Below are 15,310 nucleotides of genomic sequence, written 5' to 3'. Positions count from 1 at the left end.
TACCGCCAAATCAACATGCTTCTCCTCCTTAGCTGTGCCAATGATTTATTTGATCTGACTGGCCTGAAAAGTGACCTTCTTGTTCCACCTGCTAAAGGATGTCTGCTCTCCTACGACCTCTTCCTCTGATCGATGTCAGCAAAATGGAACACTCATGTGGCATCTTTGATGAACACCCCCAACGGTGGCCTACAAGTGGCTCAGGGAAAGCAATTGTATTAATGTATTATAGTAATTTACCGGCAGTTTTGGGTGATAGCATATTTACTGAAATGAGGCCTGTCAAGAAGACCACGCTACAGCAGGAACACATGATTTCCCAACCAGCCATATAATATAAATCAAATGCCTTCTCTGTCCCCTGAAACCACCTCCGCCCACTCCCTGTCCTCTGTGCCCAGACAAATGGAAGCACATGGCACAACTTGCAGAGGGAAAATCAAACGCAATTTCGCAGTACAATGAAGTGAGTTTGGTCTTGTCCTGTCCACTGACATATTGATTGCCAGAAGATTGAAAAGATGAGAGTGTCCTAGGTGTTTGCTTTTATAGATAAAAATGTATAGAAATGCGATGTGTATACGCACTTATGCAGCTTTACAAAGATGCAAGGACTCTGGGGGCTCGTGACGTAAAACAACAGGATGATATAAAAGTCACTATTTAAGAGGTCTCATTTTCTTTCCCTTTAGAATTACAGGCCCAGAAGACAAATCGTCTCCGAATCCAGGTTCATTTAAAGTGCAGCTGATCATTTCACAGCTAAAAGGAATTTTCACTAGTGAAGGGAAAAAAAGCACCCTCTCTTGGCCCTTGGTAGAATTTATGTCAGATCTATAGTGCCATAAGCCCAACACTCCATCAAACATTTTCTATTTAACCTGAAAGGAGACTAAGGCAAATCACTTCTGTGTCCACCTCTGTGATTTGCAAAGCGCGGTGATTGCAGCCTCCCTGAAATGTAAAGACGGCACAGTTATTCACGTCTATCGATGAAGCATTAAGAAGCGGAACCACTTTATCACGAGGTGATGATGAAATTGTAAGAAGCACCATAAAATACACTAGTCTAGTAAGCTAAATTTCTAACTCAGCAGGTGGAAGGGGAAAAAATGAACGGATGAACCCGTGTTTTCGGGTAGACGGAATTTCAGTCGTTGTGAAAACAAGGTGACTTTCTAATTACCATCTGTGATAGAAATACTGCAAAATTCCCTGCCACTCCATGGAGATCACTACTGGATAGTGTGCATTGCCCTGTGCCTCACGTATAACTGCTGAAAACGTAGCTCCGCATGTCTTACTGGAACGCAAACCGAGGCACAAATCAATGAGGTCCATGAGAAACCACACGCAGCAATGTGAGCAGGGAAGGAGCGTCTCAAAGCAGGAGCTTCACATTTGGCATAATCTTTAAAATTTACAGCAGTGTTTCACATTACCATACTCTAAAGAAATCACTTGTAGTAAGCAAAAATAAATTCATTAGTAATTATGCAGTGCTTTATTGTGAAATCCAGAGAAAAATTATTTAAGACATATTTTTTAAGCTGACAAGAGAATGACCTTACTTCATCAATCAGTTTGACTAAAGTAATGATTTTCTAAGAATTAAAATTTGCTGAAAGCTCTAAGTATTTCATCTTTTGGGCTGAGAAGCATGTAGTTAATGTCACAGTTAATACATTTGTCAGTCTGCTAATTTTCTTTTTCTATTAGAATAAGTAAACATCAGCCCTTTCTTAAAAGCATACTATTTACCATGTGTCAGGAGCAATGCAGAAAGAACTTATTTGAAAATCACGAGGTAAGGCATTATGAAATGAACTGGAATCACAGGGAGACAATGCAGAGAAACGTGAAAGGAAAAGGCATTTAACAATTCCAGAGTGATGGCAGGTGTACCTCAAGGTGAGTGGGGGAGGGGCACTTAAAGGGAAACTATGAAAAATACAAAAGCAATCCCGAAGCTCAAGCCACAAGTATTGGACAATATGAGAGAAGATATGGCTTTTAAGAAATAGTTAAAACAGAAGCACGGATGATAGTAAAACAAAAGAGAGCTCATATGTGTACAATGAGAATAAAAGAAAATGAGATCTTGCCCACACGACATAAGATCAGAGAATGGTTCTTCTAACGTGCTTGTTATTTGAGAGAACAGGTGTAGAGAAAGAAGAACAAACCTACTTCAAAGCTTTAAAACCAAAGTACATCCATTTATGCCACATTGTGTCAGAATTTGTTTAAGGCAGCTTTAGTATTTTTGTAACTAGAAGAAAATAATAACTAGGAAATAACAATGCCGTTGCTTTGTTCTGCCTATTGTCAGGCATTCTTTCTAAAATTAGAGTTATTTTGGGTCATTTTGTTATCATAGATCTCTGGAGAATTAGTTGATTTTCAACCAAACCAAACATAACCACCACAGTAAAATTTTCATTTAAAATGGACTTCAGAGTATCGTTTGTAGCTTTTTTTCTTCTGTATAACATAGTTCCTACAAAATAAAAGTTTACTTGCAAGTAGAGGTAATAGTTAACAGTACGAAATACTATAGTACTTCAGTTTTTTGATGTTAGAAAGTTAGTGTTCTTCAGCATAGAATAATAGGTAAATCTCTTATGTTCCCTCATTAAAATGTGAGCCAAAAAGCAGAAAACAGTCAATAATATTGTGATAAGTTTTCACAGTGACAGATGATTACTTAGAATTAGTGGAATGATCACATTATAAGGTATAAAGATGTCAAGTCATTCACTATATTATACACCTGGAACTAATATCGCTAATGTAATATTGGGTACCAAAAGTGCTTTAAAAAAAGAAAGTTTGTGAGGAAATGGCATTTCTTAACTCAGAATAATTTCAGATGTCTTCATTTTTTTCTTGTTATCAGTTTTGGAATAACTTAATTTGGTGGACTATTTTTTTTACAGTTTCTCTTTGTTTTTGTCATTACATAGACTCAAACTGAGAGGTGCAAATTAGTTTCTAAAAGTTCAGAACCTATGCTTCCTGCAAAGAGTGGGAAAAGATGCACCATCACTCACTAGCTAAGGAGACTTAAGGATGCTACTTAAATTCTAAAGCAGCTGCCTCAGGAAGTGGTTCTGAGGACCCAATGCAACGGCCTCAGTCTTGAGAAGCAAGCCGGTCACACAGCTCTTGTTCCATATGGGTTAGTGATTAGCAGTAGTTGCAATTACCCTGCCATCTAGCCTACATATCAGGCCAGATGTGCAGTGTGCGTCTCAGGCAGTGGAAGCCCACATCTCTCCTGTACTACAGCCCACCTCTCAGGGTCTGGCAGCTAAGCATCCATACTTCACATCACATGACATCACCAGAAGTGATGCACACAAATCAACTAATATGATGCCAGGATAAGATACCTTCTTAATATCAGTAGAGAGACAACATTCATCCTTGCGATCTCATTTGTCCTGCTTTTTTCAGTCATCCTGTGGCTTCTGTCCTCAAACAGTGACTAAAACTGCTGTGGGAATGACTCTGAGTAACCGAAGCTCACTCAAATGCCTTTGCACAATGGCGGATCGGCCAGTCCAGCTGCCTTCGTCTGTTAAGAGGCCACCTCAATTTACTTGGAACCATTGAACTTTACTATCTTATGTCTTATATATTGGGGTTGTTAAGGATTATTCTAATGTTCCCAGTCATTTTAAGTGCTATGTAGTTCTTTACGGAACTACTTATCTCTCTATTGACCTCTCTTTCATCCTATGTTGTTAACCCTCCAGCTCTTCCCTCTCTCCTCTTCTCTTTTTTTTTTCCCTTCTTTTCTCTCTTTCCCTCCTTTCCCTGCCCAATCCCTAACAGAAACAAAAAGAAGTTCTGGTTCAGCCCGACTGGATACCAGCTGAGATAATAAAATGAACAAGTCACTGGAAACTGGGGTCTCTGGTTCTCATCTCTGCCAGTTGACATTCTTAGAAAGGCATCATAGGGATGTTACTTCCTATCTACCTAAGTTTTAGTTTCTTTGTTTCTAAAATTAGGAAGTTGGACCCTGGTTCTGACACTCCTCTCTGGCCCTGGAACTCTGCAATAAGAAGCCCAAAGATGACTACTGAAAGGCACAAAGCAGAATTATGAGATTACATACTTTTCTTTAAAAGGTGGTTTGTAAACTTCTGTAGCTCAATCTAATTTTGGAGTCTAGCCTTAAATCCTAGGGTCCATGTGGCAGACTGAAGAATCCGGAACTTTCCTGACATTCTCTAGCGGGCAGACCTGCAGCCTGTTTTAAAAGTACTCGACTGGCATTCAGGATTAATGAAAAACTTTCCAAAGGAATGAAGGGAACCTACGAGCCAGCTGCTTTAAGAGATACTTAAGAGATGCACTGCAAACATCAGAACCAGGCAAGAGCATGTAATCATCACTGAGAGCATGCTACATCAGGCCTCCTCAGGAACCCTCATGCACTTAAGTGGAGGCCCCCATGATAACAACCCTTTTCAGTGTGGAAAAAAAAAGAAAAAGAAAAACGGGCACTTTACCTGGCTGAGACAAAAGCGGTGTGTAAGGGACTTTCGGCTCTATTGCACTCATCGGTGGAGGTAGCAAGGGGTTAGCAAAGCTGCGGAGTGGATGAGTTGGTCGAACACAGGCTGTGGGGATGGTTCTACTTGGCGCCTCCTCACTGCTGGGATGCTCTGGCTGCGTTGGGGGTAACATGGGTGGCTGTTGGGTGGTTGGCCCTTCATTCACCGCTGCAATGGAGACAAGAAAACCCATTCATCATTCCTGGACAATGTTTCCTTCCCCTGTGTCAGCTGAAGGGCCCCTGGATCAGTTCACAAAGATATGCTAGGACCTGACCAATCTCTTCTTCGAGTTGTGAACATCCTCATTCTTCTTTATGTATTTATGGGGTATGATAGCACTGCCCTTTTAAACAATAGAAATAGATCTAGCAAGACGGGAATCTCTTTTTCAGAAAGAGGAGCAAAATATATACAGCATGCACTATATTGCCTGAACTGTCTGGGCCCTGTAATCATAAGTGATGAAGGGAGAGAAAGGAGTTATTTCTCCCTTCACAAGTGGCAATGTCAGTGAAATTCAATGTACCGAACCCAGCTACAGCTGCACTATTATCCACCAGCCAATATGCCAATTTTTCTGCGATTTAAACATGCCATGCTAAATATCTAACAAATCAGAGTTACCAGGTGTAAAAGGATTGCTAATAAAATGGTACAAATAATACCCCTATCATTATCTTCCATAACAAAATGGAAGCACATCCAACTAAAAAGTTACATAAGAGATGACTTTGCTGGAACAAATTGCATGAATGAAGAATTATAATTTTTTTTCTCTTTTGTAGCAAACCTTGTAATTTGCAGTCAGATTGCTATAGTTGAAGTGGTCTTGCATAGTCATCTGTGACAGTCTTTGGGTATCTGGACAGTTTTGTATAAGGAAACACACATTTTCTCCAGAGAACACGGTCAAATGGACTTAACTATTGTACTTAAATGGACAATTTCTCATACTAAGGACACTGTGACTTAACTTTGTTCATTCAAGTTCAAAGTCAATAGGTCCAAGTTAAACTGGATACTGAAAGAGCTGTGTAGTAGGTAGAAGTGTTGGCAAGAGTGTTTCTGATAACTTATTTCTTCAGAAAGTTCTATTGGGTAAGTTGAAAAATACAGTGATATAAGATAATACCTCACTTTTGAAAGATAATTTTTAACCAGGAACTATTATTTCAAGATAATTAGTTTGTGAGATAATTTTGAGGCAGCTCTCTGGGAGGCTCAGTAAGGTCAGCAAAGGGCAGAGGAGAGAGACAGAAAATCTGATATTGCTGAAGGGAATAGAGATTAAAGATACCAAAGCACAAGACATAATATTAAAGATATGCAAAAGGGAAATGTGCCTTCAGAGGGTATTTGATATTAAAACTCATTTTTCCATATTCAGACAGGGTGAGAGGTCCCGTGGGTCACTGAGAAAGCTTCAGGCTCACCCCGTTCAAAGATGGAGATGAGGAGATGAAGGGTTGGCTGGGACGGGATATAGCAACATAGCAACCAGAGCCAGAAAACAGGCAAAGACTTAGAAAAAACCCCCACCAGCTCTTCAAACAAGAAATATGCAGCCAAGAGGGCAAAATTGATAGAACTCTGGGAGCAAGAGGAGTTTCAACAGAAGTGCCTTATCTTTTAGCTAGGAAGTCCTATCAAAGATGGAGGAGAGGGACCAAATTTCAAGAGATGCAAGGAAAACATTAAGGTCCATTCTTGGTGATGTTGGTTTTCAGATAGGGGCAAAGGGGATGGGTCTTCAGGTAGGTTTTATAAGGAGCTAAATTCTACATGCTTGTTAGAACGTAAAGGGGGAGATGAACGTGTGAGTTTATGTTCAATTAAGCTTGTGTAACTTGATGGTTTAAAACAGTTTCAGAGACAACGACAATCATGCAGGTTTTAGTCTAGGCTCATATTCAGTCTAAAGGAGAACATTACTAATGGTCACTTGTCCAAATAAAAATAAAATATCCCTCCACTCTAGATCAGAGAGAAGCAGCAGCAGAAGCTTATATCTGGGTCCCTCTTCATTACCAATGGGCTGGTTTTTATTAAAGGGTTCATATCATCATATTAAAAATACTCCCCTAGGGAAAATTTTTTTTCAATTTTCCTTAGAAATCTGCTGCAAGTAATCCCCTCTATCAAAGACAGATTGCAATTAATTCACATCATATTTTTAAGATTGCTTTTGCCATTAAAGAAATAACATTTCATGACTGTTTCTTTTATTTATTCCTTCCATCATATTTTTCTAATTTGTCCTACATTTTTGAAGTGAAAGAGATCTATGTTAAAATATTATTGTGATCATAGCTTTAATAAAATTTACATGCACATTTTTAGTCTTCTGAAATTAATGTCTTTAAAACCTTAAGCTTCACATGAATTCTGATGATGTTGCCGAATATTGGGGGCTGCTCCCATTCTCCTTCTTTTAATGGCATTGTTCACCAGCATCTCTGCAAATAAAACTTCTCTGCCTGCCTTGCACAGTCCTCCATCCCCTGGCCACCATGATTCCCACTGGAAACACCTCGGTGTGGCTCTTGACTTTGAGGGAAGTAATGGCGGCTTGACAGTGATGGACCAGCTCTTTAACAAAATCAATACTAATACCACACTAGTACTGAAAAGGAGAGTGCCTAATCTAATTTGCTGGGTGAGGAATGGCAGGGCCCATCCTTGCAACTACCGTATTTTGCTATGTATAATGTGCACCCACGTTTCTCTGTGCATTATTCATGAGATTATTATACCCATGGTATATAATCATTGTACCCATGTATAATGTGCATCCTTATTTTTCCCTCAAAAATTTGGGCAAAAAAGTGCACATTATACATGGCAAAATGTCATAAATGTATCAGGTATTCCTAAAAGACTGTTTTTGCTTTGTTCACTCACAATCGCAATTTTGCTTAATTCCTAATACAATGGATGTGGTATAGGTTTCTATAGAAAACACACAATTTTAATATTTTACATGGAGCCAAAGAAATGCTGTTCAGACCTGGCTGACATTTAGGGTAGTGAAAACTCTTAAACAAACACAGTATCATCTACTGTACTGGAGACAAGCTCTCATTTCAGATGACCGTTTTGGCCAGTTCAGGCACCAGCGTCAGGACGCCTGCGTGAAACAAACTGGCTCATGACATGACATTTAGCTGTGCTAAGAGCTCTGAAAGCAGCGGAAACCCCCTTTGGAAGAACAGCATCATGCACTATTTCTGAGTAACCCCAGTTGCTCATAGCCTAGGTTTTGGAAAAGACCCTAGAGAAAAATCCATGAACTCCACTGCATTCCTGATTTTATCTAGGTCAAGTCCCTTTGTTAGTTAATTTCCAATCTGGGATAGAGCTGGAGCAGGAAAATAACATGGATGAATCTGACCAGCCTTCTCACTACGACAACGCTCAGCCTGAAACAAATAGTGAAAGTCATCTAACTTTTAGTACAACCTGCACGTTTCAAAGATGAGGAAATGGGGGTACCAGTTTTATAGTGACTTGATCTCGACTATGTGTTGGTTGAAATTTTCAAAAGAGAGCACTGCCCATTATGTCCCGAGGACAGTTCATTTGCCTGTGGAGACTAAGAGCAGAACTGCAGTGCATTGGTAGGAAAGAAAATATTTGTCCATCAAAACTGTATAAATCTTTATTGATATATCACCAAATGTGTATAATCCAAATATACTATAGCTGTCATTTTTATGGCAGGAGAAAAAATCAGCTTTATTTGTGACTTCAGAAAGAAGCATATCTTTGGGGGCAGGATTCTAGTGATTTAAACTCTTGCAAAACTTGAAGGTCTTTCAGATAACTTTGGGGGAAGAAGTCTCCACACTTGAACAGTGAAATGTTTCTTTTCCTATGTGTGCCTTTCACTGTTTCTCAAGGTGACTAATAAAACGTCTCTAGCCAGAGTCATGAAATGTTTTCTGCTTGAGAGAGAACAGGGATGTTTAGTGTTCTCCAAGGCATTTAGAAACCGATACTAAATGGCTGGAAGTTAACTATTTCTGACAGTGATTTAGAGAATATTTTGTTTCCTAGAAAAGAGGGTAGTTATTTTTTTTTTTGAAGCAATCACTTGGAAACACATATCACTTCCTATTCCTTTTGCATTGCACATACCTTGCTCAAAAAAATCCTTATGAATAAATATATATTTTAAACATCTATGAAATCTTCTAGGATTAGAATGTCTATGCCCTTTGATTTTAGGTGAGGTTCAAAATTTACTGAGATAAGCACTCTGTTAAGAATCCTTTATATAATTGTAATGTCACATTTTATATTTATATTATATAGTGTATAATAGTTATGTAACTACCTTTATTTAATCCCTACTTTTAAATGCATTAACAAAATAAAATCTACAAAGAGACTGAAGTGTATTGATTGATTTATCTCTTTCTTTCTTAATAAAATTTATTTTGTTGGAGCAGTTTTAGGCTCACAGCAAAGCTGACTGGCAGGCACAGAGGGTATCCCTGCTCCCACCCATGCATAGCTTCCCACGCTACTGAAGTCCTGCACCGGAGTCGCACATGAGACTCTAACCACAGAAAGAAACAAAGTTTATACTAGTTCACTTTCTTTCGATTTCTATTTCATTGAACTTTAACTTTTGGAATCACTTGCCCCATGATTCACTGAGACAGTTTTGCATGCTGCACCAAATCAAGAGAAAAGGAAGAGAGTAAATGGGACACTGGATTTTCAGAAGGAGAATATGCTTTTAAAAACAGAAGTTACAGAAACACATGGTGAGTAAAATAAAACAGTTAATTTCTAATTTTAAGAAGGAGTGAACTTAGCCTTCTATCAGTCTTGCTGAATAAACAGATAAAGGTCATTCTACATATTCTTCCTACATATCCATCTTAAAGTTAGGGAACATAGATGAGATCAGAAGAAAATAGTAGACAATGATCCAAGAGAAAACTAAACAAAAACTATCAACCTCTTTTCTGCTGGGGAGAGTTTATTTCAGAAGTTTAGAAGAGATTTGTGGTTCTGAATTTTTACTAAAATTATCTTCCCAATTGTCCTTGGATTTGGAAATTTTTGGTGGTGAGACTTCCCAAGTGTTTTCTCATTTAATTCCCTTCCACACGGTTTGGGGGACTATTTTCCCTCAAGCTTTTGCACACAACTCTATTCTGCAGACATGACGCACAGTGAGGAAAGGGGAAATAAATCTAATTCTCTCTTGGCAGATTTTTGATGCCTTTTAATTTTAACCTTGCTACATCTAGACAATTTATGATTTCTTAGAGTTGTCCCTGTTGGGTTAGAAAAATATAGCTTACCTCACAAATATATTTTATTGCTGTTACCATCTTATCTCTTACAAAACATCCTATCTCACCTGAGCTGCTGAGTCACCTGTTCTTAACTAAGAGAAGAAAGCCATAAAATCGATTTTAAAATGCTGTGCTGGAAGGGAAAAGAAGGCAAATGACACAGCAAAAATCGCCCGGGTATATATAATAGCGTGGAAGACTCTCCATTTCCACATTCCTTCAAACAAATGAAATACTACTATCAGAATAAAAGTCAAGAGACAAAAATCAGCTGTTTTTATATACATCCACACAAACTCTCAGAAAAAAAATAAGAATATAATCTCATTCGCAGTAGAATCAAAAAAATAAAATACTTACACACAAATATAATTAAAAAGGGAGAGCTCTCTACACTGAAAACTAAAAGGCATTGATAGAAGAAATTGAAGAAGACACAAACAAATGGAAAGATACTCCATGCTTATCAATTAAAGAATTAATATTGTTAAAATCACCATATTACCCAAAGTGATCTACAGATTCAGTGTGACCCCTATTCAATGATATTTTTCATGGAAATAAAAAAAAAATCCCCAAATTTGTATGGAACCACTGAAGGCCCCAAACCCATCAGAGCAATCTTAAGAAAAAAGAACAAAACTGAAGACATCACACTTCCTGATTTCTATCTATATCACAAAGCTATAGTGACCAAAATGGTATGTATTATCATAAACTTTAGACTAATGGTACAGAAGAGGGAGCTCAGAAAAAAACCCATGCATATATGATCAATTAATTTGTGACAAAAGAGCCAAGGATATACAGGATGGGGCAAAAGTAAGTTTAGAAGGACACTCTGCCCTTTGGACAACATGGATGGACCACAAGGGCACTGTGGTAAATGAAATTTCAAGCACCCATCGAATCATTCCTTCACTGAACCACTGAACTCTTCATATTCTGTTCAGTGTACTACAGAAAGAGATCTTAGGGGATCAGTCCAAAAGCATGAACTAGGATCTCAGAGACTAACTACGCTGGCAAAGAAAAGTCTCATACCCAGGTTGTGGACAAATTAATCTTTCTAAGGGAGAAGAACATCAAAATGCTACAATTTGACAAGACACCCATGGTATTATTTATTTGTTCCTTAAAAAAAAAAAAGAAAAGGAAACACATTACACTGACTTTTTCCTGTTCCAAAACCTCGGTCCACGGACAGCGTTGGGAACGGCACAGGCCGGAGCGTGAACTGCGGGTGAGGGTATCCGCAAGTGGGAGATGGAAGGATTCCTGGGTACTGGGCACTTTCTAGGGTTGGCACAGGAATGGCACTCACGACAGCTGCAACACAAAGATATTTGGCTTTTTAATCTTATGTATTCCCGTAACAAGCAATTGGAAGTGGCTAAATTTTCACATCTTCAAATCCGTGCATGCTCTCCTCAGTATCAGGCAGGCTCCTTTCCTACCTCTTTCCACAAAGTCCTTTACTAGTAATTATGGAAAAGACACCTCACTTCCCCAGCATCTCAGAGGCATTGTCCTGAGGTTTGAAACTTCCCACGGTTTCAAACAAAGGAATGATTAATAAAGCCACCTTAAGGCTTCCTGGTTTTCAGTTTCTGTTTTTGTTTTCTCATTCTGTCTCTTAAGCAAAAGCAATGGCATTAAAAATGTTGGGTTGTTCAGAAATTGAATATATTGTATAGAATGGGCTGAGGAAATGAAAATTTTCTGTTAATTCTGTGTAAGAATGTTATACAATTTTGAGAGAGGGTCTGGAGAGAAAAAAAAAAGGTATATTCTCAATAATTATATTTGAGGATTTGTATTTAAACAGAAAGGAAATAACTTCAGAGAGCCAACACAGTGCGCCTTTGTGTAACATTAATTTAAATATAAGTGAATGTTTTCTGGGAATACCAAACACTTGTTAGTTAAATTCACTTAAACTCACAGACGAGTATCTTACACAAAGTTTTCTAGGTTTAGAGACCATTGTTCAACACCTATTGAATTATATCATATTATGAAATATTTACTCTAATATAGTCGATATTCATCTCAAATCATCTTATAAAATGTTTAGTATTACCTGTCTTATTAACAAGATATACAATTTAAGCTTTATTAACAAAAAATAAAATTTAAGCCAGCTACTGAAATCATCAATTTTAGCAGGATATTCCTATCTATGAAACTAATGAAGTGGTTTCTGTTATATACGTGATTTTCAATTAATCACACTCAAATGCCCATTAGTGGAGTCTTTAACATGCACAGATATGTACGTCCACCAAAGAAAAACCTTTCTTTTTGTTTTATCAATTCCTCTTACCTAAGTAACTTCATAACCATAGATACGAATATATTAAATTTTTGTAAACTAGTTAGAAATAACATGTAGATTTAAAAATATTTTCTAATTAAAATGCATATTAATTAACTACATTAAATACACAACACTTTAAATCAAAAGGATTGCTTCTAATAAACTAGATTTTACCATAGTATTCCAGAATTTATTTTTCCTTGTAATTATAATACTCCTGAAACTACATATTAACATGTTTATTTGAATTTAAAAATAAAGTAAGTCTTTTTCAGAAACAAATTTTGATTGATTAGTTTGACATTGAGGACTAATTATCTTACATGGGTTAAATGATGATTATATTCGAAGAACTGAATAAAAACATATAAATTTTAATAGGATAAAAACATTTTCAAAATTATATTAGCAAAGGTATAAGTGATATTTCAAAGTTTCCAATCCTGACTTAATATATGGTAGTATACAAAGTACCTTATAAAAGTACTTTATAGGTATACCTCCTAGAAAATGAGCCAGTAAGTAACTTGAATGAGTAACAAATACTTTTAAAAGTCAGGATGTTTCTAGAACTTTTACTTCCAAAATAATTAAAGAAGCATATTGCCTAGTTGTTAGTTGAAACATTAAAAATAACTTTGGATGAAAGTTCACAGTATAATTTTGGCATATAATTTGGAAGGCTTTGAATCATTGAGTGATTGCTATAAAAATCTCATTGTTGTCACATTCAACCACACTGTGACAGTAAAGTTTCTTAGTATTTAGATCAATAAACAAAACCACTGGAATAGAATTTATGCAATAAATAACATTCATCCATGAATATATTAAATAATTATATTAAAAATTGCATTTCTGTACAATTGTACAGGAATAATAATCATAATATTAACCCAGAAGAAAAAAAAACAGCAGTTAAAAACTTATGCTCACATAAACTTATAACATAAACATACAATTTGTTAATAAAAATATGTTGCAAACAAAAAGGATAAATTATGAATAAAAGACAATCATAAAAATGAATGACATCCGTATATTATTCTTTGGCAAATTTGAATTGCAGGTACTAGGTTAGGAGACAAATGAGTCATAAATTCTTCTCTGTGAAACAGGTGCTTCCTCATGGATTTGTAAATATGATGGTGAATATCAAATCACTAGTATTTTCATGTTTTTATATTGTTATTTGAAACAGTAGTAAAGTATATGTTTCACAGATATAACAGAATATATTAAATGCTAAATTAAAAATATGTATTATGACTCAAAGTGTCTCTCAATTACTTTGGGAAGTCTTGAATGAAAATTAAAGAATAAATGGCACATGCCCAGTGCCTTAATACAGACATTTTTTAAAGAGTAAATTGTGGATATATAAACACATGAATATTTTCCAAAAAAGGAAAAAAAATGACTTTGACAAGAATGAGGATACATTCTCCCCTCCCCACTCCCCTGTGGCTATTGTTACATTGTTCTTAATTTCAATGTCTCTGGTTATATTTTGTTTGCTTTTTTTCTTATGTTGATTGTGTTCAAGTTAAAGGTGAGATCATATGGTATTTGTCCCTCACCGCCTGGGGGTAGTGGGGAGAGGGGTTTACAGGAGCTACTATAAAGGATACACGGACAAAATCAAGGGGGAGGGTAGAGGTGGGAGAGGGAGGTGGGATTGGCTGGAGTGACGTGGAGGGATGGGGAGAAAATGCAGACAACTGTAACTGAATAACAATAAAAAAAATAGATGGCACTCATAAAAAAAAAGAATGAAGATACAAGCCAGATACCAGCCAAAATTATTATAAATTCCTTAAAGAAAGAGGTTATAATTTTATAGTCTTTGTGACTCTCACAGTACAGTGCTAGAGATACTTCATATTTTTCATATTTTTCCCATTTCTAGAAGTAATATTTATAAATCTGTCATTTTAACTCACTGGAAACTTTTTAAGTGGTTTGATGTATTAGTCTCCTGGGGTGTATACTTACTATAGTAGTGACGATGATCATAATAGTAATAGTAAATAGACAAATACATTTGCAAATAAGAGCCAAAGAATTACATACAGTCTGTATTCATACAACTCAAAAATCCAGTCTTCGAGGCAGCCAGTCCCATTATCTTACCCTTCTTGCTGATCAAACGGAATCATTGCCTGTTCATGAAAGTTGACTGACAGATTGCAAAGCCTTCCCTGTGCTGACAATTTTTACTCACAAATAAATGTGATAATGAGTCTCCCTTAGATATATGAAGCACTCACTTCACAAACCGTGCACATTTTCTTAACAATAGGGTTATCTGAACTTAATTACTATTTTATAATACATTCAGAAAAAGCATTTCACAAATACCTCCTGGTCAGAGCTGAATACATTTGAGTGGAGGAATGAAAAATAATCTGGCAAGCCATGGGACCGCTAAGTGAGATAACTGGGAGAACCCGCAAGACTCAGTTCATACTGCAGTTCCAGGTCCTTCGTTACTGAGGGAAGAAATGTGACTTTGCAAGGGTTTTGCATTTTGACTATTGACTTGGGTACAAAATATTTGCAAATAATAAAGTCATTTTTAAAATAATAACAATCTGTTGTATGTTTCTGCATCTCAAAAATTCTCATTGTTTTATGTCCTGGCCTGACATTGCTAGTAGTCTATGTCTTTGGCTTTGAAGTATTTTGATCTATTATTGATTTCTAAAAGGGCACAGAGGTCTACACTTACTTATAACACAGTTATTGCAGACATAATCATTCTGAAGTTGGACATAACTCTGTATTGAGATCTTTTGGTATTTTCCCCATAAATGTCAGATTTGAGAGCCAGAAGCACACACAAACTTCCACTACAATTCAAAACATTCACTGCATTGCTATGTTGATGCAAAACATCTCTGAGTGACATCATCAAACATGTTCCACAAATCTCTGCTCTGTGGCCAAATATGACAAAGAAACAATCTGTTCTGACACAGCTTGCTAACAATTGAATTTATATCTCACACTGACATACGAGGATTTTTCAAATAGAAATTCCCTTGCCAAATTACTTCGCTCCCTGAACAGGGTATGTTGGTATTAGAAAACTTTTCCAATATCCT

The 15,310-nt window shown here is 36.7% G+C and overlaps 1 protein-coding gene across 2 annotated transcripts in view; it reads right to left on the bottom strand.

Moving 5' to 3' along the window:
• Positions 1-15,310, bottom strand: part of DCC (DCC netrin 1 receptor) — a 995,961-nt gene that overhangs the window by 30,993 nt on the left and 949,658 nt on the right. The window contains exons 26-27 of one of the 2 annotated variants that reach the window (XM_024580416.3): positions 11,051-11,212; positions 4,524-4,736 (exon numbers count right to left, since the gene is read on the bottom strand). In XM_024580416.3, the coding sequence (XP_024436184.2) occupies positions 4,524-4,736; positions 11,051-11,212 (375 nt within the window). The remainder of the gene's footprint in view (positions 1-4,523; positions 4,737-11,050; positions 11,213-15,310) is intronic. The other variant, XM_045188039.2, reaches the window with a different exon arrangement.

This window comes from Desmodus rotundus, chromosome 10 (assembly GCF_022682495.2).
Source record: "Desmodus rotundus isolate HL8 chromosome 10, HLdesRot8A.1, whole genome shotgun sequence".
Classification (NCBI taxonomy): Eukaryota; Metazoa; Chordata; class Mammalia; order Chiroptera; family Phyllostomidae; genus Desmodus; species Desmodus rotundus.
The sequence above is the reverse complement of the archived record's forward strand: the minus strand, read 5'-3'. Positions and strand labels throughout refer to the sequence as shown.